A 24,473-nucleotide genomic window follows, 5' to 3' on the forward strand; every position below is an offset into this window, starting at 1 on the left:
CCCTCCAGCAGAGGCAAACAAAGGCTGGTGCGGTTCTCCAGAACCCCCAGCGGGAACAACAGATGAAGGCCGGACGGGCTCCTCGGACCCTCCAGCAGGACCAGGTTGCAGAACAGATGACTGGGGAGAGGAGTGGCGGTGGTGCCGTTTCCTTCGGGACAAGGAAACAGGAACCGGTGAAGAAATGGAGACCTCCTCCTGATCTTCCGACCACATAGCTGCCAGGAAAGAGGTGAATGGACAGGTGAACAAGGTCCCGGAAGGAGAGGAAGTCCGTGGCAGCATAGAGGCAGGTGGAGAGTGTGTGTCTTGCTGAAGCAGCGATGGGGAAGATTTAGTGAGTGAGAGAGCAAGCTCACCAACCCTGACTTGCTCTCTCCAGGCAGTAATGGTGCCATCCAACTTAGTGTCCTTAGCAAACTGAGAAAGCTGAGGGTTATGCCGAATGATGGCATCTACTGCGCTTAGCCCGACTGCCATAGTCCGTAAATCCTGTGACTGGGCAATGCGGTCGAGCAGACTCACCATCCGCATCATCTCGGCGTTGAACTCCGAGGAAAATGAGTCTGCGGGGTCCATGTTCTGGTCGCGATCTTCTGTTATGTGAAGGCTGTGTGCAGGCAGAAGTGGTAGTAGGAGGACCCAATGTGCAGACACTCAGAGGCGGAACATGAACTCAAAAGTAGTGATGTGACATTCTGTATCGAGGCTTCAAAGCTTGTGTCGAGTAATTGAGGGGGCGTTTCTGCGATGAGCGTATCGAGGCTTGCTTGATTTATGGGAGGAGCTGAAAATGATGACGTCCGAAGCCTCGCTGCCCGGCTTTACCACGTGACTGGTTCATGAAGTGGTTCGAACTTTGCCGCGAGCTATGACAGCGATATAAACCCCTCAGACTTCATTCAAAATGTAGGTGTTTGATGGAGAGTTGCGGTTAGTGAGAGTTTGGAGACAGTTTGGAGACAGTTTGGAGACAGTTTGGAGGTTTATGAGAGTGAGGAGAGAAAGTCAGGAGAGAATGGAGCCAGCTAAGAAGAGGAGGATGTCCTCCCCTGTGTGGGAACATTTTGATTTTATTCCTCCCAACAAGGTATGTAAATTTCTACAGAAGATGTATTTTCATAATACTGGTGGTGCAATACAATTTATGTTAAGCGGCTTTACTTTTGTACAAGGTGAAGTGTTTGCTATGTGCCAGGGGGCTGGGATATAACAACAACACCTCATCCATGCTTAGGCGCTACAGAGCTTTGCATGAGAATAGGGGGAACACTAATTGTGGAGCAAGACCAGGTGAACCATCAAATGCCATGATAATATAGCATGCCGTAATGTTACTAAATGATATAACAATATTATACAAGTGTAATAAGTTATGTGTGTGATATTTATATTTGTGCTTTTTTGTTGTTGTCTTTCCTCAGGAGAACAATCTCAAATAGATGAAGACCTGGTTAGCATGGTGATGGAGGACTCCCAGCCATTTAGCATTGTGGAGGACAAAGGATTTAAAAGATTTGTTAAATCATTAAATCCTAGCTATGTTCTCCCCACTAAAAAGGTCATAAAAGCAGTGAAAATTTAGTTTTTACAGAATAAAATGTGGGCAGGACTGAGGCTCAAAGCCTCAGTGTGTAGCTGTCAATACCTCAACGTTACAAAAGCACAACTACTGTCCACACCCCAACCACACCTCACCTCACTGTATATGATCATTTCCATTTTAAGCATTTCCAAATGATCATTTTCCATACTGCCAGTATAAATATACAAAGTATGCTGCCATCACTACAATATAGATGTTTTACACACTCCTTTTGTTGTTGACATTTACAGGCTGTGTGCAAAAGGCCACAGTCTTCAAATTCATGCCAACTAATATTTTTACATCCAGTAGATGTCCTACTAGAGCAAATGAAGCTTCAAGACACTTTGCGCTGGGGTGAACCAATTGGATGAAAAGCTTCAGTGCGTCATGAAGCTTCATCTGCCCATCACTACTCAAAAGTGTAACAAAACTAGGAATACAAAATACACTTACACAGCCAGAACACACAGCTAGATAAGGGTAGATTGTGACACGGAGACAGAGAAACACAGGGCTTAAATACACAGAGGGAGCAATCAGGGAATGGGTAACAGGAGGGAAACATAGCTGGGGCAAATCAGGACTAACGAGACAAAGGAAGCAAAATCAGATGCATTTACATGAGACACGGACTTAGAAAGTAAAACAGGAAACATAACACAGAGACGAGAACTTGACAAGGGGATACAGCTGACAGGGGAGACAGAACAACTAGAGAACACAGAGACATAAACCATAAGACAGAACTCAAAGAAACCAAAGACTAGAAATAATATAATAAACTCAAAACCCTGGGTCAACGACCCAGGCATCCTAACAACTGTGGATGTTTGTTCACACACACTCCCTCCACAATGTTTGGAACCTTTGTCAGTGAATACAAAGGTTTAGCTTGGTGTTTGTAGAGTTGACTTTTTACTCTCATAATCTTCATTTGACAAGTGGTAAAACTGTAGTTGTAAAGAAATACAAAATAGAAAAACTAATCTGATTTACATAAATCCTGCATTATGAAATAACTCAAAATAAGATTTTGCATCTTTCTATTAACTTGAGCAGCAGTAATGATCATCAAAGCAAATGCTTTTTAATACGTACAAATCGACCTTTATGAGCTACAAATAAAATGTATTTTTTTAACAACTACTGTTATTTATGCTTTTTTAACATCTTTGTCATGCAATATATACAGTTATGCCTGAACAATGTTTCAAAGATGGCTGTGGGCAGGGGCGATTCTAGGATTAGAGCTTTGGGGGTGCTGAGCACCCAGAGAGCTGCCCAACTATGGACTGGTTCTTATATAGCGCTTTTCTACTCTTCTGAGCACTCAAAGCACTTTACACAACTTGTGCATTCACCCATTCACACAAGCACATTGTTCTAGGTGCTTTCTAAGTAACATTCACACATTGCATCGGTGAGCAATTTGGGGTTAATATTTTGCCCAAGGATATTTGGCATGCAGACTGGGGGAAGCCAAGAATCGCACCACCAACCTTCCGATCTGTAGATGACCTGCTCTACCACCTGAGCTACAGCCACCCTACAGCCAACCAGGCAAGATAAACTTTACACGTCACGATGATACTTCTTCCCTGTCAATCCCTGCATCCTTAAATGTCTCCAGTTGTCCCAAGTTCTCTATGACTGTCTCCTTGGTGCATTTAAACCCCTGTTCCTCCCTGTCCTCGTCGTCTGTTGTCTTCTTCTCCGTTATCAGTAATCATAATTTTACCATCTCTGTGCAAGTCTGCAAATTTCTTTATTAAATCATAAGATAAATTCATCAAGTCTCTCTGTGCCTGGGTCCTCATCACAAAACATGACATCACTGTTTTGTACATTTTAACAATTTAATCCCACATTTGTGAAAGAAAAACAAAACACCTATTTGAAAAGTCTGTAACAAAACCATCAAATCTGATAAAGGTTATTTAAATGCTGCAAAAGAAGAATGGATTGGAATAAAAAAAAAACATATCCTAACCTTAATTACTGCGGGAGAATAATAAATGATGCTCATAGTGAGTAAAAAGTAAACTGACTGCATTTTTTGGACAGAGATTCACTTTTAATGTGTATGTATAATATAATACAGATACATAAAAAACACTCCCAAAACAGAATAAATTATTACAAATAAATTATTACAAAATATTAATAAAAAAAACTATAAAAATGGAGGCAACTTTGCCTGTGGTACAATGTATACAATGTATGAAAAAATCTTTACTGCAGATACTAATTTTACTAATTTAATAATACTAATTTTGTGTTGTAAGATTTATGAGTTTCATGCTTTCATAGTGGTACTTGGGAGAGCTTGACATTTTTATCAGGTAGTACACACTGTAAAAAGTTTGAGAAACACTGAAAAGGTAAGTGTCCTTTTGGAAAACATTTAAAGCTGCTGTACAGAATCTTTTGAAACAAGCTTAAAACATTTTTAGAATATAAACAGAGCACTCTGCTTCTCTTTACAGCTCCTCACTCCACCAGGGCACCATTTGGCACTTTCTGATAGTGTGCAAATGTGATGTACGTACTGCGTAGGGCTGGGTATCGTCACTGATTTCTAGAATTGATTCGATTCCGTTTCACAAGGTCCTGAATCGATTCGATCAACGATTCGATTCGATACAATTCAATTCGATTTGATTCAATTCAATTTGAATCTGGGAAATTTTGCCTCAGACAGTCAGAAATATTATAATTCAAATCAGTACGTTTACATATTTTTGTATCTATAAAAAGGAAGCTGACACTTGCGAGACTTTATCAAAGGTGTGAGCATCACAGCAGATGCCTTTGTGTCAAAGTAGCTGAAGATAAAACACAGAAAAACATGAAGGTGGTTTTCCTGGGATTTTTAAAAAATATTCTGGAGTACATCAAAAACGAAAGAAAAACATTAATCAACATATGAACATTACCTCTGAAGTTACAGCGGTTTTATTAGAGACACGGCTAAGCATTTTGTATTTTGCATAATTTTAAAAAGTTTAGATTTGTTCAGTATTGAACGGCAGAAATTAGGTTTTCTTTTCGGAAGTAAAAGGAAAAAAAAAACATCGGCCGACAGCGCTGTAAATAACGGTAGTCTTGTGCTTAACAAGCAAATGAATAATGCAGAAAACAAATTTCGGGGATAGACGGGAAACTGTTCTTGAAGTACAGAGAGAGAGAGAGCTGTGCATGAAGTGTGATCTTATTGTGGTGGAAGCAAAACAGCAAAAGTATGACAATGTTTATGTGAAGCTTAGTTTGGATCTTCTTTTGCTGCTGGTTCAGTCAATATTGTTTGGAGAGAGATAAAACGAACAGCTTTAGAATCAGCGCAAAAAGGGCGTAAATACAAAGCGCGGATCCGCCGAAACATCTGAATCAGCGAGCTGTCAGCTTTCAGCCCCGACCGTGTCCGTGCCGTCGGGTGAGAAAGGCGACATCTCACTGATTCTGATCCGCGGTCCGCTCTTTGTGTTTACGTCTTTGTGCAGAAGCCATGTACCTGCTCTCATTTACTGTTTTAAATGTTTGGTGGTTGTCAGAATTTTGTGACGTTTCACCTGAGATTCTGGAATTTTGGGAAAAATACATTTATATAAAAAAAAAAATCGATTCAGGATTTTAATGAATCGATATCACGTTATCCAAGCCAGAATCAATTTTAATCAATGAATTGATTATTAAAATCCACCCCTAGTACTGCGGCAGTCATACAGACAACTGGACGGTCCAAAAGTTGGCCTACCTATTACTGGCTGAGGTTTTAGTAGAGTTGTGGCTGAACTACATAAAAATATATCATTAATTTTAATCTCCCCAATCAATGATAATGTTATGTTGGAATGTTGTTAAAGAGGGTCAAAAATGTTTCAACCCAGTTTTTTTTATTTAGCAGATTCTGTATAGCACCTTTAATATAGGGGGAACACAACTTCCAGGTTTTTTCTCTTTGTCAGTTTAACAGTTTCTGTTTTGCCTGTCACTGTTCCCCTGTCTGTTTTCTTACCTGGTTCTTACTTTCCCCTCACATTCCCCTCTTTCCTCTCTCCCTCTTTGGACTGACAATCATACACAAATAGATTGCATACAATTAGATGAAAAATTACATTAATATAAAAAAATACTATTAAGATCACTAATGAAAAAGTCCTCTCTCAGTGTACTTTCAACCAAAAGGCAAATAACCAAACCACATCTAATAAAAGATATAATTATTCAAACACTGATCCAACATTATTCCTGATTCACGGATCATTTGATTTTACACTTTTACTTGAATGTGGCTCCTGTTTTTGAAAAAAACTTCCTTATATCCCTTATAAACCTGGCTGTCTCTCTGTACACACACACAACAGGAGTTATAAGGTTAATGGGCATTCAGTCAGTTAGCTAGTTAGTATCCATTTCTAACAGGACAGTGGTAACAACTTTAGGCTACGGACAATTTTAAGTTTTAGATTTTAAATAGGCTGTATACATTTCAATGGGAGCAACAGGACGGTCAAATGTCGCTGATTTTACTACAGAGCAGGACGGATTGTAGGGTAGCCAACATTGTCGGAAAACACGTTTTCAACACTGCAGGTTACCTGGTGTAATGTTTTTCAGCTAAAAAGAAACATGGTCTGACTCCTTCCTAACTATATAAAGAGTAACTGAAGGTTAAATGTAGCTAGTTTTAAGCCAGGCACTTACACATCCACTCAGCTGCGTCTCAGCCACCATCACTCTGGCAAAAAGGACGCTAGAGCCAGAGTAGGGGAGAGCTGGAACAAACCATTTTGGGAGGGAGGGGGGGTTATCTATACTTTTGTTGTTAAAATGTTACGTCTCAACCAAGTACTGTATGCTTTTTATATTTTTAGTAGTGTGTCACACAAACAGCAAATATTGTCAAAAAAAAAAAGTCGAAAAAGTAAGAAATCTTTGGGGGTGCTTTGATTCATGCCCCAAAAATGGGCTAAAATCGCCCCTGGGTGGAGCTCCAGGGCAACGGAAAGCCACGTGACCGTCACAGCGGGGTGGTACAAAGCCCTGCACTGCACTATAGATTACATTAGATTAGATGAAACTTTATTTATCCCTCGGGTGGGTTCCTCCGGGAAATTCAGTTTCCAGTAGCACAGCACCAACAGAAGTTGCAGAATGTGAGCAGAAATATACCATATATACACATTTATAAATACAGAGAATGCAAAAGAGATAAATAGAATAAATAGGAATAAGAATACAAGGGAACGGCACATTTTAAGTATTGTGAGTCTATTACACCGTTGGATATTAACAAAAACTATTGCACAGTGAAAAGGCACTACAGCTACTTGTTCCCCCTCCTCTGTCCCCGTTTCCCCTCCAGCGAGGAGTTAAACAGTTTGTTGGCGTGTGGGACAAAGGACTTGCTGGTCCTTGACTTTGGGAGAAGCAACATGTCACTGAACAGACTCCTCTGGTCAGTAGCGGGTTTTGATACGGGCGACACGTTTGCGAGGTGCGCCTGCTGCTTGCGGCACTGGGAGGAGAGGGCGGGGCGGCGGGGGATTCTCTAGCTGGCTGGAGCAGCATCTAATAACCAACTCGCAAAATAAAACAAAATAAAAACAAAACAACAAACACGAAAACACCAGACATTATGATACAGACTTATAATTTGCACCGATGTTTTTTCAAAATTCTTTAGCCCTCGGTGCACCTGCTCGCTGCTGAAGTCAAAGTAAACTTTATTGTCATCTTCGCTACATACAGTCCAGTATATAGAGAGACGAGACTAGGCTCCAGTTACAGCAGTGCAAGTAAACAAACAATATATATAAGAAGAGTAAGAAAATAAATATACACTTTAGGGACCAGGGGTAAAGGGATCAATAACAATTTAAAATTTATAATTTACAGTTTGATGATTTAAAGTCTCACACACAACCCGTCGAAAGGGGAGGGGGCCGGCTGCTTCCAAATAGAGCACATTTCATTCATAATGATGTAAATCCAAGTCCATTATGTATTCATGATTTGAATCCTAGGTTGTGTGAAATCCCAGAAATAAACCTTAGACAAAGCAAATCTGTGAACTAAGGTGTAGGTCTATTAGGTTATGTTGTGGTGATCCTCGTGTTGGGGGATTTGTGTTCATACTGGAGTGCAAAATTAAAAGCAATGGAAGATAGAAAAGAAAAGTTCAAAGCCATCAGGTGCTCAGTTTAGAAAAAAGGGAAAACAAGAGGAGGAGAAACGAGCAAAAGATACAGGTAAGCAGATGTGTCATTGGATAATGGCAGGTCATCCTGAAACAATCAGAATCAGAATACTTTATTAATCCCTAAGGAAATTATGTGGGTTACAGTTGCTCCAAAAAGAAATGGTAAAAATACTAACAGTAACAGACTAAATTCCAAACAATACATTATGTTACAGATTTTAATATTAATTAGTCCTTGTTAATTGTTGATTCGTCCTGTTCTCATTGTATGATGAATTATGATGGCTGTTTGGTAGCCGTTTGCATACAATGCATACTCTCCCTCTCTTCATATGTGTGTGTGTGTGTCTCTGGCGAAATTCATTATGGTTCCGACAACAGTTTTATGTTAATGTATAATCCTTGATATGTTTTGTGTGTGTGTGTGTGTGTGTGTGTGTGTGTGTGTGTGTGTGTGGGGCGGGGGGGGGGGGTTCGCCCGGGGCGCGAAACAGGCTAGGACCGCCACTGCCTCTGGTTGTTTATGGCTCTGTGCAGAGGATGCAGAGGCTGCCCAGCATGGTCCATAATGTCCATATTGCACCTTAACTTGTTTTTATATAAGTGCGTGGAATGAGTCTTCAGTTGAATGTTTTTTAATAGGCAAAAAATACTTAAATAAGTAAATGGCAAGTAGAATTTTTGTCTTTTTTTTATTTTTGCTGATCCGAAAATTGATCCGATCCGTGACTTTAAAACCGTGATCCGATCCGAACCGTGAGATTTTTGATCCGTTGCACCACTATGGATAAGTGTAAAAAAGTTTTGAACATTTTGAGGTGTTTGGTTGGGAAGGATTGGGGCGCGGATAGGGAGTCCCTGAGGGCTATATACACTGGATTGATAAAGTCAACGTTAGATCATGGTTGTGTGGCATATAATTTGGCAGCAGACACTTCTCTTAGTAAGCTAGATTTGATTCAGTACCAGGTGTTGAGACTTTGTACAGGGGCATTTAGGACAACTCCCACTGTAGCCTTGCAGGTGGAGATGGGGGAAATGCCACTAGGGTTGAGGAGGGAACAGCTTACATTGACGTATTGGGCAAACTTACAGGGTCAGGGGACAGGTCACCCTACATTGGATGTACTTAGACCTTGCTGAGAGAAGGGCAGGAGGGAGTTAAAGAGCTTTGGATGGGTGGTGGGGGAAAGGGCTAGGGAACTTAAATTGGACCACTTAGACATATGTCGGAGAGTGCCTGCAATCCCTCCATGGATACTTCCTGAAGCAGCTGTAGATTTTTCTTTGAGAAGAGTAAGGACGGGGCAGGTGGTCTACACTCAATTCAGGGTTTCATAGATCAGTATTATGGGTATGTGCAGGTATATACGGATGCTTCAAAGAATCCAGCTAGTCAAGAGGGGGTGGCAATAGTAATTCCGGACATTATGGTTAACATTGGGAAGAGGATTAATAATGGATTGTCTGTGTTTACAGGAGAAATGATAGCGATTCTATTAGCAGTGCAGTGGGTGGAAGATTTTAGGCAGGTAGATGGCAGAAACAGTGGGAAGAAGACAGGAGGGGAAGGTGGTTATATAAAATTCAAAGGGGGGTGGGAGTGAGGAGATCCACAAGAAGGAGTAGGCGAGAGGAGGTGGTGGTGGTGTCAAGACTGAGATTTGGGCATACGGGTTTGGATTCTACACTGTTCTTGATAGGGAAACATGCCTCAGGGAAATGTGATTATTGTGGAGCAGATGAAACTTTGGAGCATGTTATTTTGCAGTGTCGGAATTATACAGTAGAGAGGAGACGGTTGGTCCAAAATCTCAGTAACATAGATATGAAACTTGATCTTGTAGAGTTACTGCAGAAGGAGTCAGGGGATAAATGTTATCAGGCATTGTTTCAGCTTTTGAGAGAAGGAAGGTTGTTTGGGAGGATATGAAGTGGGTTTTTTTGTTTGTTTTTATTTTGTTTTGTTTTTTAGCGTGATTTCTGTCCACACTCCATACCAGTGGTGTCAGTAATGCACCATGCAGTTGTTTGCCAACCGCCAATAATACGTAAAAGAAGAAGAAGAAGAAGCGGAAAAAAGTGCGAGAGAGAGCGTGAGGAAAATAAAAATAATAAAAATCCATTGGGAGCGGTTTCGCGTCGCTCACTTCAAAGATCTGGCTCTCCTCACTATTTCCCCTGTTTATAGTAAGTGCCATGCACAGATCTGTATAAACGTGGCAGCATGTGTTACTGTTGCTTATTAGCCCATTATCATTGTTCGTTGTAGCGGAAGATGTGAATTGCGGACTGTTTTTGCTGAAAACCTCTGTTGCTGTGTATGCTTGTTTTCGCTATTACTCCGCCATATTGTGTGAAGATTTTTTTCTGTTACTGTCTGTAAAAGTTAACTACTGAACGACATGCAGTACTTAAAGTATTATTTCATTGCTGTGGAAAGTTCGTGACTGTGTCAGCTAACATCTGCAAGTTAAAAATATGTTTTTGTCCGTTAATGTTATGTAAAGTATTGTCACTATATACAGACGCGTGAGAGTGAGAGCTGCGTGTCCGTGCCATTCTTTCACTTCTCCTCACTATTTCCCCTGTTTTAGGGAACAACATTGGTCTGTTTCCTCTCTAATCATTCTGACAGTTTTTATAGGACAGTCCTTCATTTCACAACTGTGCTCCAAAGCTGAATTTGTCACTATCATGCAGTCAATTTATGTGCTTTACATCCCTCATGTCAATCACCATCTTTGTGCCTCACAGGAAAATTGAGGGTCATGTGTTTGTCGGAGAGGTGAAGGAGAAAGAGAAAGCTAAGAAACGGTAGGAGAAGGCTGTTTCCTCTGGACAGACTGCTGGACTCGTCAAGTGAGTTGTCCAGATGAACCAGAAAGACAGATTGTACAAATTAACTGGAGCTGTTAATGTGTGATAGTGTGATAGTCTTGTTGTTGTTGTTGTGTTTTTACTTTTTTAATTTGTTTTTATTTGTTTACAGGGCTTCTGGAAGAAAGCACTGTAGTTTTCAGTCTCTGTCAATATGGTTGGGGAAGCCTGCAGTCAGCTGAGCCTGAAGAAGTCACTTGGATGAGTGATGAAACGTTTCTCCCACTGAAAACGTTACGTCCAGATGAACAGAACCAACTTTTTCAGATTTCTTTCTTGATCTTGAAACCATGGATGTCGATTTTATTGTCACTTTGCTAAGTGTTTAAATAAGTGTCGATTGGATTCACTCTCCCAGACTTCCACAAACTAGCAAATATTATCTTTGTGGTTCACAGCACCTCACAGCCTCCTGGACACTGAGCTTAGGGCAGCTGGTCAATATAGGAAAACACACAGATACGTGTCCCTCCCACAGGACACTGAGAGTTTTGCTCTGCACTGAAGTCAGCCAGTGTTCAGTCAGAGTTTGATCATGTCTGGACTGTTGGGTGTTCGCCTGCTGCTGCTGTGGGGCTGCGCCTGCCTCTGGCTGAGCAGCTCAGCCTCAGGAGCTCTGGTCATCTCCAGGCACGATGAAGCCATACAGGTAACGTCAAACACTTTTGTGATATGAAACCGAAAAAACATTTTGGTATGATTTTGACAGCATTGTCCTCAGAAAGTAGTCCTGTAATTTAATTTAAAACAACAAAGCAAAACTTAATCACAAACTGTCTGAGTTTTTTCTTAAAACTTACTTCATGTATTCTCCATAATATCCTGTGTGTGTATTTCAGGAAAGAAGAGGAGCTGCCAGATCACTGCAGGTACTTGGCAAACGATTCGCATTAAAAAAAAACAAGGCAGCACTAAGATCTACATTTCCATCGTATATTTATGTATTTGTCAGTTTACCAGTAGATATGTCTTAAAAAATGGTGTGATCTGTGTTATGAAGTTGAGCTGATATGATGCAGTACTAGAAACTGCAGTTTAACAGTGATTTAAACCTAATGAGGTGTTTTCACTAAGACAAAGAGACTATGTGTGAACTGAATCTATCGCCCTTTTTTCTTACAGAAAAGAAGTACAAATGAAGCAATGGTAAGAAATGTATCCATTCATATTCCTGGTGATGATAATGGTGATGGGAGATAATTGATTTAATTCAGATTAACAGATCAGATTCATGGAGAGAAACCTGCTTGTTGTTCTCGATGGGATGTGTGGATAAGCTCACAGGGACCTGAAGTGATGGCTGCCAAATAAACTGTGTGATCAAAGTGTAGTGTCGGGGCTGCTGATTAATCTGTAAAGATTTCTCCTGTCTTCTATTACTTTCCCCAAATGAGCAAACTCATTATAACAGCCTCTCATTAGGGCTGTGCGATATGACCAAAATCTCATATCCCGATATAAGAATTCTATCGTCCCATAACGATATAAATCACAAAAATTTAACATTTTCTGTAAATTCTGTGAATCTCGGGCAGCTCGACTTGCGTGAAGCATTTCCAGCTGCGCGTCCTTTACCTGGAGTCGAGTGTTTTAACCGATGCATGAAACGATACATTTTTAGACATAAGTTGTAACTGCCGCTGTTTTCTTTGTATTCATTAGACGGCGTGCTGCGGGGAAAAGCCTGTTCTAACGTTTGAGTCTAAGGTTTATTTTTTAGCACCTGACGGCTCTTTTTTATTTCTCATCCGTAAATAATCTGCTCTTTCACATGATTCAGTTTATGAAAAGTCCCAACAGGATCTTGAGCTTTATTGTGAAAGGTTTATGTGGAACATAAACAAGCGGACACGCGAAGGTGTTACCGTCGCTGTTGCTAACGACAACGCATAAAAACAGGCGCTTGTCCGTCAGTAGTGTGGTTATATTAAATATAAGAGAAAGAGAGAACTTTAAGAAATTAATATAGTCACTACAGTCAGTGGCGTGCCAGCGGGGTGGCCTGGGGTGGCAACCAGGCTGGCCACCCCAGGTGCCACCCCGAAGCTAAAACAATAAAATTCAATGAAATATCAAATGTACGATTTATGTTTTCACAGTGAAGCTCAGATATCCGATTGTAAGTGAATGCAGCATCGGCTTCTGCACTATGAGCATCATGTTAGCAAAGGAAGGAGAGCCGGCACCGCAAAAAACAATTTTTCGGCAAAAGATTAACAAGTTAACATAGCTGGACTGGCCATCAGGCATACCGGGCATTTACCCAGTGGCCTGATGACTTTTTTTTCTTTTTCTTTTTTTTTTTTTTTTTTGTAATGGCATGAACAATGACAGGTGGTGGGCTGGCCAGATGCTGGCCGATGTGTAAAAATAACTCAGTTGTTTGGTGGTGGCTATGGCGGAGCTTCCACAGAGGCCAGCAGGTGGATGAGGGAAGGGGAGGCAGGAGGAGGAGAGACCCGAGGAGGCCGCCGGCCCAAGTGTCAGGTGAACTGAATTTCAGGTAAGAAGTTATGACCTGCAGTCTGTCTGGGTCAGATATAAACCAAGTTTAGGTGGAGTTTATTTTCGTTGTGCTGACTTTTTACAGTCAGTTACAATAACTCGTTCTGCGTGCTAGCTAGTATGACGGAGTTTCTATACAGCTGGGTGGGTGCTATGATGTTATTGATAGTGAACTTTATTTTATTCATAAGGTTAGTTAGTAGAGTTGCCAACGGCTCCTTAAAAAATGGAATGGTCCCTCATTCAGAGAAAATATTACATGTTTCGTATTGAGCTGAGAGGGGACACAGTTTGTCCCGTACTTCAGCTAGAATGAAAAAAAAGACACAAAGCTGGATTTATTCTGTGTCTTTGCTGCACAGCTGCCTCTTCTTCTCTCATTCTCTCCCCCTCCCTCTCCTGTTTCTACTTCAATCATGAAACTGATCAATGATCAGCTGATCGGCTTTCCTCTCTTGTTTGTTTATCGCCCACTTTGCGCCAGAAAGAGGAAACCAGCGGATTTCCCGCTAAACAACAGCAGCATGTTTAAGCTTGATCAGCTGTTGTTAGAATTTATTTAATATTAATTTCTAGTATCAGCTGATGTTTGCTGGAGCCACAGCTGTAAAGCTGCTGGTCATGATGTCGGTTTGGATATGTGGTGAGAGGGAAACATGAAGATGAAACCAGGAGATGTCCTTACTGAATCATCAGAGCTGAACAGGTGATGGAGAAACAGGTTTACCTTTTAGGTGACATGAATGAGTTGAAGGGAAGTTATGAACGGTTTCTGAGAGACAAATAACACCAGGATCCTTTTCTAAGTAGCTGACAGCTGATAGCTGTGCAGGGGCGGATCTAGCAAAGTGTTTCCAGGGGGCCAGGTAGGGCATTAACAGGGAGAGGGGGGCACAAAGAAATACTTTACTTTCTTATTCTCATTTAAAATGTCTCACTTTTATTAAATAATTATCTGAATCTTGCAAACAAAGTTTTTATCTGGCATAAAATGTATAGAAATCATGCATATACCAACAAGACTGTACATCACTGTCACAACAGCATTTGTTTTCATTCAAAGGCTTTATGGCTTTAATACATGGTGGGCCGGTCTCTAGTCAAAATGCCCGGGCTGATTTTTTTGTCCCAGTCCAGCCCTGCAGGTTAATACTGGCAGTGTCACCATGCCAGCTGACTGTATTTCATCATCAGCCAGTATTGTTCTTTATACATCAATACTACCAAAGTTTACCATAAGGCAGCATAGAAAGTATTTACTTGCTTTCAGGTTTTATTCAAATGTTAGTCTTTTCAGTTGTTTCCCCACTTTTTTCCTGTTTCAAAATCAAACACCAGTTTGTGAGAAGATTATCTTCTTTTTTTTAACAGGCAGATAAAGTTTTGCATTGGCTAATTTGCCCAATTGTATGTTAAAAATGTTCGTATTTTAATATTCAATAATGTTTTTGCCCAAAACATATGTGCACTATATCTCAGTAAATATACTATGCAAATATTGCTGTCCTTGAATGCTGAATAAACACTGACAAAGCACTGATTGTATCTCTTGTACTTTATCGACGCAGTATCTAAAAACCGTAGTGGTTAAAATCTCATTCTAATAAGCGTTAAAAGCGCATTCGGTTATTAGGTTTATAGGGTTATTGAATTATGGTTAATGGTTGGTAGAATTGTTTTTAACATTATCTGCCAATTACATCTGCCACCCTTCTCCAAATCTGTGCCCATACCTGGCCCCCCCAACAAAAATTTTCTAGACACGCCACTGACTAAAGTGACCATCAGAACGATGGAAAAAATATTGCCGTCAACAGTTTATTTTGCGACACCACGAAACAAACGACAGCGTAAAATGAAACGATAGATGTTTTTATATTGTCATCCGATATGTATCGTTATATCGAACAGCCCTACCTTTCATTACTTTGAAAGGCTTTTTTAATTCAAACACTACACTTGATATAAACTAGACCTCATTAATGTATAAACAAATAGGAATATGTGAGTTACCAAAGGTCAGTTTGGCAAAAAAAATCCCACCCAAAACAATGCTGCAACATGAAAGGAGAACGCAAACTCCTTTAAACAGCAGGTGGACATATTAAGCTAGTCCATCCAGATGAACAGCACACAGGTAAAATTTGTAAAATACTCTCAGCTCAGTTTAGTGATGTGATACAAACAAGGAGTGTTTAAAAAAAGGGTCAAGAGATTATAAATTGTACATTTATGCAACACCTGCTGCTTTTGTGAAGATCTGAGCAGAGGAACAATTGTGTTTTAAACAGAAAATAAAAGGGCAGCTCTTTTCTTATATGCTGATTCATTACACATGTGAGAGAGTTGATTTAATTCAGATTAAAAAATCAGATTCATAGAGAGAAACCCATTTTTATCTTCCTACATTTTCTTCTGTCTCTCTGTCTCAGGTGGAGGTGCACAGTGTGACAGTGGACTGCACTGTGACCTCTTGTTTTGCCCACACTGTCATGACCTCCAAGGCGTTCAACAAAGCAAGCTCGTCACAGGAAATCTTTTTTGAAGTGGAGCTGCCCAAGACTGCTTTCATCACAAACTTCAGCATGTTAGTCTGTTTCCTCTCTAATCATTCTGACAGTTTTATAGGCCAGTCCTTCATTTCACAACTGTGCTCCAAAGCTGAATTTCTCACTATCTTGGTGTCCATTTATGTGCTTTACATCCCTCATGTCTATCTCCATCTTTGTGCCTCACAGGGAAATCGAGGGTCAGGTGTATGTCGGAGAGGTGAAGGACAAAGAGAAAGCTAAGAAACAGTACGAGAAGGCTGTTTCCTCTGGACAGACTGCTGGACTCGTCAAGTGAGTCGTCCAGATGAACCAGAAACACAGATCATGTAAATTCACCGGAACAGCTCTCAGATATCTCTGCGACATTTTTGTTGTTGTTATTTCCAGGGCTTCTGGAAGAAAGATGGAGAAGTTTTCAGTCTCTGTCAATATTGCAGCTGAAAGCAACGTGACCTTTGTCCTGACATATGAGGAGCTCCTTCAGAGGAAACTGGGCCGATATGAGCTTTTGACCAGAGTCAAACCCAAAACACTGGTTCAGGACTTTCAGGTGAATCCAGGTTGCACAAACATGCAATCAGCTGAGATTGAAGAAGTCACTTGGATGAGTGACGAAACATTTCTCCCTCTAAAAACGCTAGGTCCACACTAACAGAATCCACAAATGAACTTTTTGGGATTTCCTTACCTGGATGATTGAGCATGCATTAAGACAGGGGTCACCAACACGGTGCCCGCGGGCACCAGGTCGCCCGCAAGGACCACATGAGTCACCCGCGGGCCTGTTCTAAAAATAGCTCACCATAACAACTTACCAGTAAGCTGCATCTATTTTTATTTTTTCTTGCTATTTTTTTTTAATCACAATTGCATTGGTGTTAATTTGTTAGAGATAATATATAAAAAATGTTTATTATTAAATATTAGATCATGATCTAATATTTATAGTGCTAGCTGGTCTCCACGGAAACAGTTGCCGTGAAGACCAGCAAAGGCAAAGGTGAGGAGATGAGGAAAACATGGCGGAAAAAAGGAAGAAAACATAATTTTCACAGTTAATGGGAGGAAGAGTTCTTTTTTACCACTGTGAAAGATTCATGCGTGTGTCTCATTTGCGGGGCAACTGTGGCAACAGCAAAGCGGCACAACGTGGAGAGACATTTCCGAACGTGTCACACAAGCTACCATGCTAACTACCCAAAGGGCAGCACACTGCGAGCGGAAAAGGCCCGCGAATTAAAGGCAGGTTTGAGCAAACAGCAGTCTTTTTTCACGAGACCGGTGAAAAACTCTCAAAAAGCAACCGAAGCCTCATTTAGAGCTACACATTTCATGATTAAGAAAAAGAAGGCATTTTTAGACTGGGAGTATTTCAAAGAAGCAATGATGATAATTGCAAAAACTGTGCTTAAAGACGAGAAATATGGAAACGATGTAATCTCCACTCTCTCTGATGTCCAGCTGGGGGCAACTACAATTGTTAGAAGAGTGTCGGCTATGTCCGGGAACTTGGCCAATCAGTTGGATCAGGATCTGGCAAAGTGCAGTTGGTTTAGCATCCAGTGTGACGAGTCCGTCGACAGCAGCAGTACAGCACAGCTGATGGTCTTTATCCAGATGGTATTTGATGGTTTCTCCACAAAAGAAGAACTTCTGACACTACTGCCGCTAAAGACAACTACGAAGGGAGTTGACATCTATAACGCGGTGAAGGAGTTTTTCGCGAAGAAAAAGGTACCGTTGGAAAAGCTGGTATCAGTGACTACCGACGGGGCTCCTGCTATGATCGGCCGACATACGGGATTCATCGCTCACTGTAAAGGTGACACAGAGTTCCCAAACTTCATGCATTACCACTGCATCATTCACCAGCAGGCGTTATGCCCAAACGTGATCGGCTTCGAGCACGTCATGACTCCCGTCGTGAAGATCATAAACAGCATCCGCTCCAGAGCTAAACAGCACAGAACATTCAAGGTGCTATTGGAGAAGCTGTCAGCTGAATATGGTGACCTGCTACTACATACGGAAATCCGATGGCTCAGCAGGGGACGGATTTTGCTTCGTTTTTTGTCACTTTTGGGTGAAATCAAGGAGTTCATGCAATCCAAAGGGGAAGACACATCTCTGCTGGAGGACACTGAGTGGACACTTGACCTTGCGTTTTTAACAGACCTTACTGGGAAACTGAACCATTTGAACTGTGAGCTGCAAGGCAAAGGTAAGACTGTTGCTGACATGATAAGTGCTTTAAATGGATTTAAAGCCCAGATGAACATTTTCTCTGTGCATTTACAGAGAAAAAAGGTGCTGCACTTTCCCTCTGTGCAGATGGTGCTGAAAGACAATGCTTCTGCATCTGAGACTTTTGACAAAGTTGCAGAAAAGTACACTCAAGTCATAAACCGACTTGGTCAAGAGTTTGAGAACAGGTTTTGTGACCTTGATCAGCTTGAGCCATGTGTCTCATTTGTTTCCAATCCTTTCATGAATGTAGACACAACATGCATTGCTGAGCAACTAAGTTCAATGTTCAGCTTGGATGCTGGACAGGTGGAAATCGAAATTGTAACATTGCAAAATGACGTCCACCTCAAAGCCTATCTGGGTGCACCAAACTTTTGGTGCCTTGTTGACACAGAAAAGTACAGTGGTGTGTGCACAGCAGCTATGAAGGTTGCCAGCCTGTTTGGTTCAACCCATCTTTGTGAATCAGCCTTTTCTGACATGAACTTCATCAAGAACAAACACAGAACACGCCTCTCCGATGCACATCTGCAAGACTCACTCAGAGTTGCAGTGTCAAGTTATACCCCAGATTACAACACACTGGTGAACAGCATGCAATGCCAGGTTTCCCACTAACAGACAAAGAAAGCCATATTAGATGTTCTCAGTGGCAACATTACAGTGTCATGTCAAAGTTGAATTTAATTATTGAAAAACAAATGTGTTTGTTAAGTGTAACATGTGACAATTTGCTTTAAAATGCTGCCAATTTGGTGAAAAGTTCTGTAAAATTTGAAAGTTGATTTTTTGTATGTTACATACATACAAAAATAATGTATGTAACAGTGCATGATTTGTTAAAATTTGTTAGTGGTAAGTGAAAATGTTGTAGAAGTGATCACTTCAAAATGTAAATACTTGCAGAGATATATAGAAATAAAGCGTTGCATATTGATATTTATGTTTCCTACCTTGTTTCCTACTTGCATTCTTTATAATTATGGTGAAAAATAATTAACATAATTAGTGTCCGTACATAGATGAATATCATTAATTATTAATGATAACACATAATTAAGTTAAACTGAGGAAATTTGTTATTTGAGAAGTGTGTGTCAAACTGGTAGCCCTTCACATTAATCGCTACCCAAGAAGTAGCTCTCACTTTCAAAAAGGTTGGTGACCCCTGCATTAAGACATTTTAACCCCCATAGGGTGATTTCCTGATTTACATTAGAAATGATCTCTTGTCTCCATGTTTGCCTTTGTGGAAACAGATTGTGACAAACATCTATGAGCCTCAGGGCATTTCTTATGTTGACGCCCATGCAACCTTCCTCTCGAATGAGCTGCTCCCTCTGGTGGAGAAAACTGTCACAGACAGAAAGGTACCTTCATACAATAATAAACCTTCTGATTATTGTGCTGCATTTTATTGCACGGTTGAATCTCAGTTGGGATCATAATTGTGTATGTATTATTCCCTTTTCAGGCGCATATCTCCTTCTCACCAACCATGGAGCAGCAGAGGAAGTGTCCAGGTTGTGATGGAACACTTATTGATGGAGATTTTATTGTCAGCTATGATGTGAAGCGAGAGAAGAACCTTGGGGACATACAGGTCAGTGAAAGCTTCAAGTACTGAATAAGATCAAATTGAAAAAGTGATTTATTACACCATTGTTTTAAAATTCATTACTTTTTGGAATCTGTCTCTTCTTCAGATTGTAAATGGATACTTTGTGCACTTCTTTGCTCCTGAATTACCCAAACTCCCAAAGAATGTGGTCTTTGTAATTGATATAAGTGGATCAATGAATGGAAGAAAGATGGAGCAGGTAAGAAGTTGTTCTGACCCCTGATGTGCTTCTAATATGTCAAAGTTCATGTGGACACACGTCATCCTCTGACTCTTTGTAGACAAGAGAAGCTATGCTGGCCATTCTTCAACAAGTCCATGAAGACGACCACTTTGCCATCATCCTGTTTGATTCTGTTATTGAAACCTGGAAGGATTCACTTACCAAAGCAACAAAGGAAAACATAACTGAAGCCATGAATTACATCAAAAGAATACATAGCAGAGGAGGTAAGAAATACAAAAAAACAAGTAAACAAAACAAAAAAACAAACACCTAACAGCACAAAAACATTAATAGTTTATGCATTTTAAAACATGAATTGTGTTTTTCTTTTAGCAACCAATATTAATGATGCAGTGTTGACTGCTGTACACATGCTGGTCAAAGACAGACAGATGGAGAGGCTACCAGAGAGAAGTGCTGATATGATTATATTACTGACTGATGGAATGCCAAATGAGGGTAAGTATGTAGAGTGCAAACATACCATAGGCTAGATTATGTTTGTTCAGCATTTAACATTACATTGCGTTTAGCATTTTTATCATTGTGTGTTGCATGCATGCATTTTTAGGAGAGCGCAACACTGGCAAGATCCAGGAGAATATGCGTACAGCTATTGGGGGAAAAATGTCTCTGTACTGCCTTGGATTTGGAAATGATGTGGATTATTCCTTCCTGGATGTGATGAGCAAACAAAACAAAGGCCTGGCCCGCAGAATCTTTGAAGCTTCAGATGCTGCTGCTCAGCTCCAGGTGCGAGTTCCTCTTCCACACTAATCTGTGTAGCTCCCTTATTTAGAAACCTTTAGATAATAACTTCTTCCACAGTGTAACCTCGTGTGCTTTATCCAAACATACTTTCTGCTAAATCACCTGCAAATTATAATTAGAATAAATGCAGCCTGTTTGTAGCTTTGGAAACCAGAATCACTGAGTTGGAATCCCAGCTCCAGACCCTTGAAAATCCTGCAGCTAGCCAGAGCCCTGTAGTCCATGTGGGCAACGATAGCTTGGCCATCGTTAACAGCCCCCCAGCAGCTTGTACAGAGCAGCAGCAGTGATGGGATTTCCGGCTCTTTTTAGAGAACTGGCTCTTTTGGCTTGACTCACTAAAAAGAGTTGGCTCTTTCAGCTCCGAACCGGCTCTTCAGGTTGTTTTGTTGCTTTAATTAATTTATTATTAACAATAATATAAAATTATGCACAAAAGGAATTACTAATATAAAAAAGTGGGTTTATTTATATATGTTTATATATAAATATATGCGGTGGCCCCAGAGACAAAACACGTACAAACTACAAAAACCACATACAAATTCTAATGCGCATTTCTAGCATTAACTGAACTTCCAAAACAGAGCTATCTAGATCACTTAAATTATACAATTGAAAGCATATGTGTATTGTTTGTGTATTTATACACAAGCACTCATATCAATCAGTCAATCAATCAATCAATCAATCAATCAATCAAGGCTTTATTCGCCACGTGCAGGTTGCCCTGCTGTGAAATAGCATCACATGGGGATACAGGTCGGAGATCGGTAGCGTTACAGAAAAAACACTGAAATATACACTACAATGGGAAAGTACAAGAGGGAAAAAAAGAGACCTCCACTCATGCTGGGCTCCTGGGAGGACAGCATGAGAACAGGAAACAAAAAAACTCCTCTGCACAAGGGACCAGGAAGCAGAGTTGCAGTCTTACACGCCTCTCTGCAGCTTCTCTCCTCCTGCTACCCCCCCCAAAAACCCGTCTCCATAGAGACTGTGTCAGCTCCCAAAAAGACAAAAAACAAACTAAAAACCAGCAACAAACAACTTAAACATAAACAATTACAAAGAAAGAACAATACAGTATCCACATCTGAACCAAAGAGTAAAACAGTGAAATGTAGATTATTAAATATTAGGTCTCTCTCCTCCAAGTGACTTAATAATTGATCAACAAATTGATTTACTCTGCCTTACAGAAACCTGGTTGCAGCATGATGATTATGTTAGTTTAAATGAATCAACACCCCCGAGTCATTCTAACTACCAGAAATCTCGAAGCACAGGCCGAGGGGGCGGTGTGGCAGCAATTTTTCACACCACCCTATTAATTAATGAAAGACCAAGACAGACTTTTAATTCATTTGAAAGCCTGATGCTTAACATTGTCCACCCCAGCTGTAAAACTCAGAAACCAGTCTTACTTGTTATCATCTATCGTCCACCTGGGCCTTACACAGAGTTTCTGTCTGATTTCTCAGACTTTATATCTAATTTAGTTCTGAGCTCAGATAAAATAATTATTGTGGGTGATTTTAACATCCATGTAGATGCTAAAAATGACAGCCTCAACATGGCATTTAATCTGTTATTAGACTCAATTGGCTTCTCTCATTGTAAAAGAACCCACCCACCACTTTAATCACACTCTAGATCTTGTTTTAACATATGGCATAGAAGCGGAACATTTAACAGTGTTTCCTGAAAACCCTCTCCTGTCTGATCATTTCCTGATAACATTTACATTTACAATAATTGATTACACAGCGGTGGAGAGTAGACTTTATCAAAGTGGATGTCTTTCTGAAAGCGCTGTAACTAAGTTTAAGAATATAATCCACCCACTGTTATCATCTTCAATGCCCTGTACCAACATAGAGCAGAGCAGCTATCTGAATACTACTCCAACAGAGGTCGATTATCTTGTTAATAATTTTACCTCCTCACTACGTACGACTCTGGATACTGTAGCTCCTGTGAAAACTAAGGTCTCTAATCAGAAGTACCTGACTCCGTGGTATAATTCTCAAATACGTACCCTAAAGCAGATGACTCGTAATCTGGAGAGGAAATGGCGTGTCACAAATTTAGAATATCATCATTTAGCCTGGAGAAATAGTTTGTTGCTTTATAAGAAAGCCCTCCGCAAAGCCAGAACATCTTACTATTCGTCACTGATTGAAGAAAATAAGAACAACCCTAGGTTTCTCTTCAGCACTGTAGCCAGGCTGACAAAAAGTCAGCTCTTTTGAGCCAACCATCCCTTTAACGTTAACTAGTAATGACTTCATGAACTTCTTCACAAATAAAATTTTTATCATTAGAGAAAAAATTACCAGTAATCATCCCACAGATGTAATATTATCTACAGCTATTCTTAGTACCATCGATGTTAAGTTACTCTTTTTCTCCAGTTGATCTTTCTGAGTTAACTTCAATAATTACTTCCTCCAAACCATCAATGTGTCTTTTAGACCCCATTCCTACAAAACTGCTCAAAGAAGTCCTGCCATTAATTAATTCTTCGATCTTAAATATGATCAACCTATCTCTAATAATGGTAAATGGTAAATGGCCTGCATTTGTATAGCGCTTTTCTAGTCCATAGGACCCCAAAGCGCTTTACACTACATTCAGTCATTCACCCATTCTCACACACATTCCCACACTGGCGATAGCAAGCTACATTGTAGCCACAGCTGCCCTGGGGCGCACTGACAGAGGCGAGGCTGACGGACACAGGCGCCACCGGGCCCTCTGACCACCACCAGTAGGCAAACATGGGGTTAGTATCTTGCCCAAGGATATTTGGCATGCAGCCTGGGATCGAACCACCGACCTTCTGATTAGTGGCTGACCTGCTCTGCCACCTGAGCTACAGCCACCCCGGCACATAATCGGCTATGTACCACAGGCCTTCAAGCTGGCTGTAGTTAAACCTTTACTCAAAAAGCCATCTCTAGACCCAGCAGTCTTAGCTAATCATAGGCCAATCTCCAACTTTCCTTTCATATCAAAAATCCTTGAAAGAGTAGTTGTCAGACAGCTAACAGATCATCTGCAGAGGAATGGTTTATTTGAAGAGTTTCAGTCAGGTTTCAGAGCTCAGCACAGCACAGAAACAGCTTTAGTGAAGGTTACAAAAGATCTTCTTATGGCCTCTGACAGTGGACTCATCTCTGTGCTTGTCCTGCTAGACCTTAGTGCAGCATTCGATACTGTCGACCATAATATCCTATTAGAGCGATTAGAACATGCTGTAGGTATTACAGGTACTGCACTGCAGTGGTTTGTATCATATCTATCTAATAGACTCCAATTTGTACATGTAAATGGAGAGTCCTCTTCACACACTGAGGAGTTCCACAGGGTTCAGTGCTAGGACCAATTCTATTTACATTATACATGCTTCCCTTAGGCAGTATCATTAGAAGACATAGCATACATTTTCACTGCTATGCAGATGACACCCAGCTCTATCTGTCCATGAAGCCAGATAACACACACCAATTAGTTAAACTGCAGGAATGTCTTAAAGACATAAAGACCTGGATGGCTGCTAACTTTCTGCTTCTTAATTCAGATAAAACTGAGGTTATTGTACTCGGCCCTGAAAAGCTTAGAAATATGGTATCTAACCAGATTCTTACTCTGGATGGCATTACCGTGGCCTCCAGTAACGCTGTGAGGAACCTTGGAGTCACTTTTGACCAGGATATGTCCTTCAACGCACATATTAAACAAATATGTAAGACTGCGTTCTTTCATTTGCGCAACATCTCTAAAGTTAGAAATATCCTGTCTCAGAGTGACGCTGAAAAACTAGTTCATGCATTTATTACTTCCAGGCTGGACTACTGCAATTCATTATTATCAGG

At 40.6% G+C, this 24,473-nt stretch overlaps 1 protein-coding gene across 1 annotated transcript in view; it reads left to right on the forward strand.

The window, feature by feature from the left end:
- Window positions 1–9,862: 9,862 nt before the first annotated feature.
- LOC113022831 (inter-alpha-trypsin inhibitor heavy chain H3-like) overlaps window positions 9,863–24,473 on the forward strand; it is a 36,535-nt gene continuing 21,924 nt past the window's right edge. The window contains exons 1-14 of the mRNA XM_026168691.1: window positions 9,863–9,980; window positions 10,548–10,652; window positions 10,783–11,319; window positions 11,510–11,539; window positions 11,793–11,816; window positions 15,608–15,762; window positions 15,914–16,018; window positions 16,115–16,277; window positions 19,234–19,344; window positions 19,449–19,577; window positions 19,681–19,794; window positions 19,877–20,045; window positions 20,155–20,280; window positions 20,393–20,574. Coding sequence (XP_026024476.1) covers window positions 11,206–11,319; window positions 11,510–11,539; window positions 11,793–11,816; window positions 15,608–15,762; window positions 15,914–16,018; window positions 16,115–16,277; window positions 19,234–19,344; window positions 19,449–19,577; window positions 19,681–19,794; window positions 19,877–20,045; window positions 20,155–20,280; window positions 20,393–20,574 — 1,422 coding nt within the window. The 5' untranslated portion in view covers window positions 9,863–9,980; window positions 10,548–10,652; window positions 10,783–11,205. The remainder of the gene's footprint in view (window positions 9,981–10,547; window positions 10,653–10,782; window positions 11,320–11,509; window positions 11,540–11,792; window positions 11,817–15,607; window positions 15,763–15,913; window positions 16,019–16,114; window positions 16,278–19,233; window positions 19,345–19,448; window positions 19,578–19,680; window positions 19,795–19,876; window positions 20,046–20,154; window positions 20,281–20,392; window positions 20,575–24,473) is intronic.

This window comes from Astatotilapia calliptera, chromosome 5 (genome assembly GCF_900246225.1).
Source record: "Astatotilapia calliptera chromosome 5, fAstCal1.2, whole genome shotgun sequence".
Lineage (NCBI taxonomy): Eukaryota > Metazoa > Chordata > Actinopteri > Cichliformes > Cichlidae > Astatotilapia > Astatotilapia calliptera.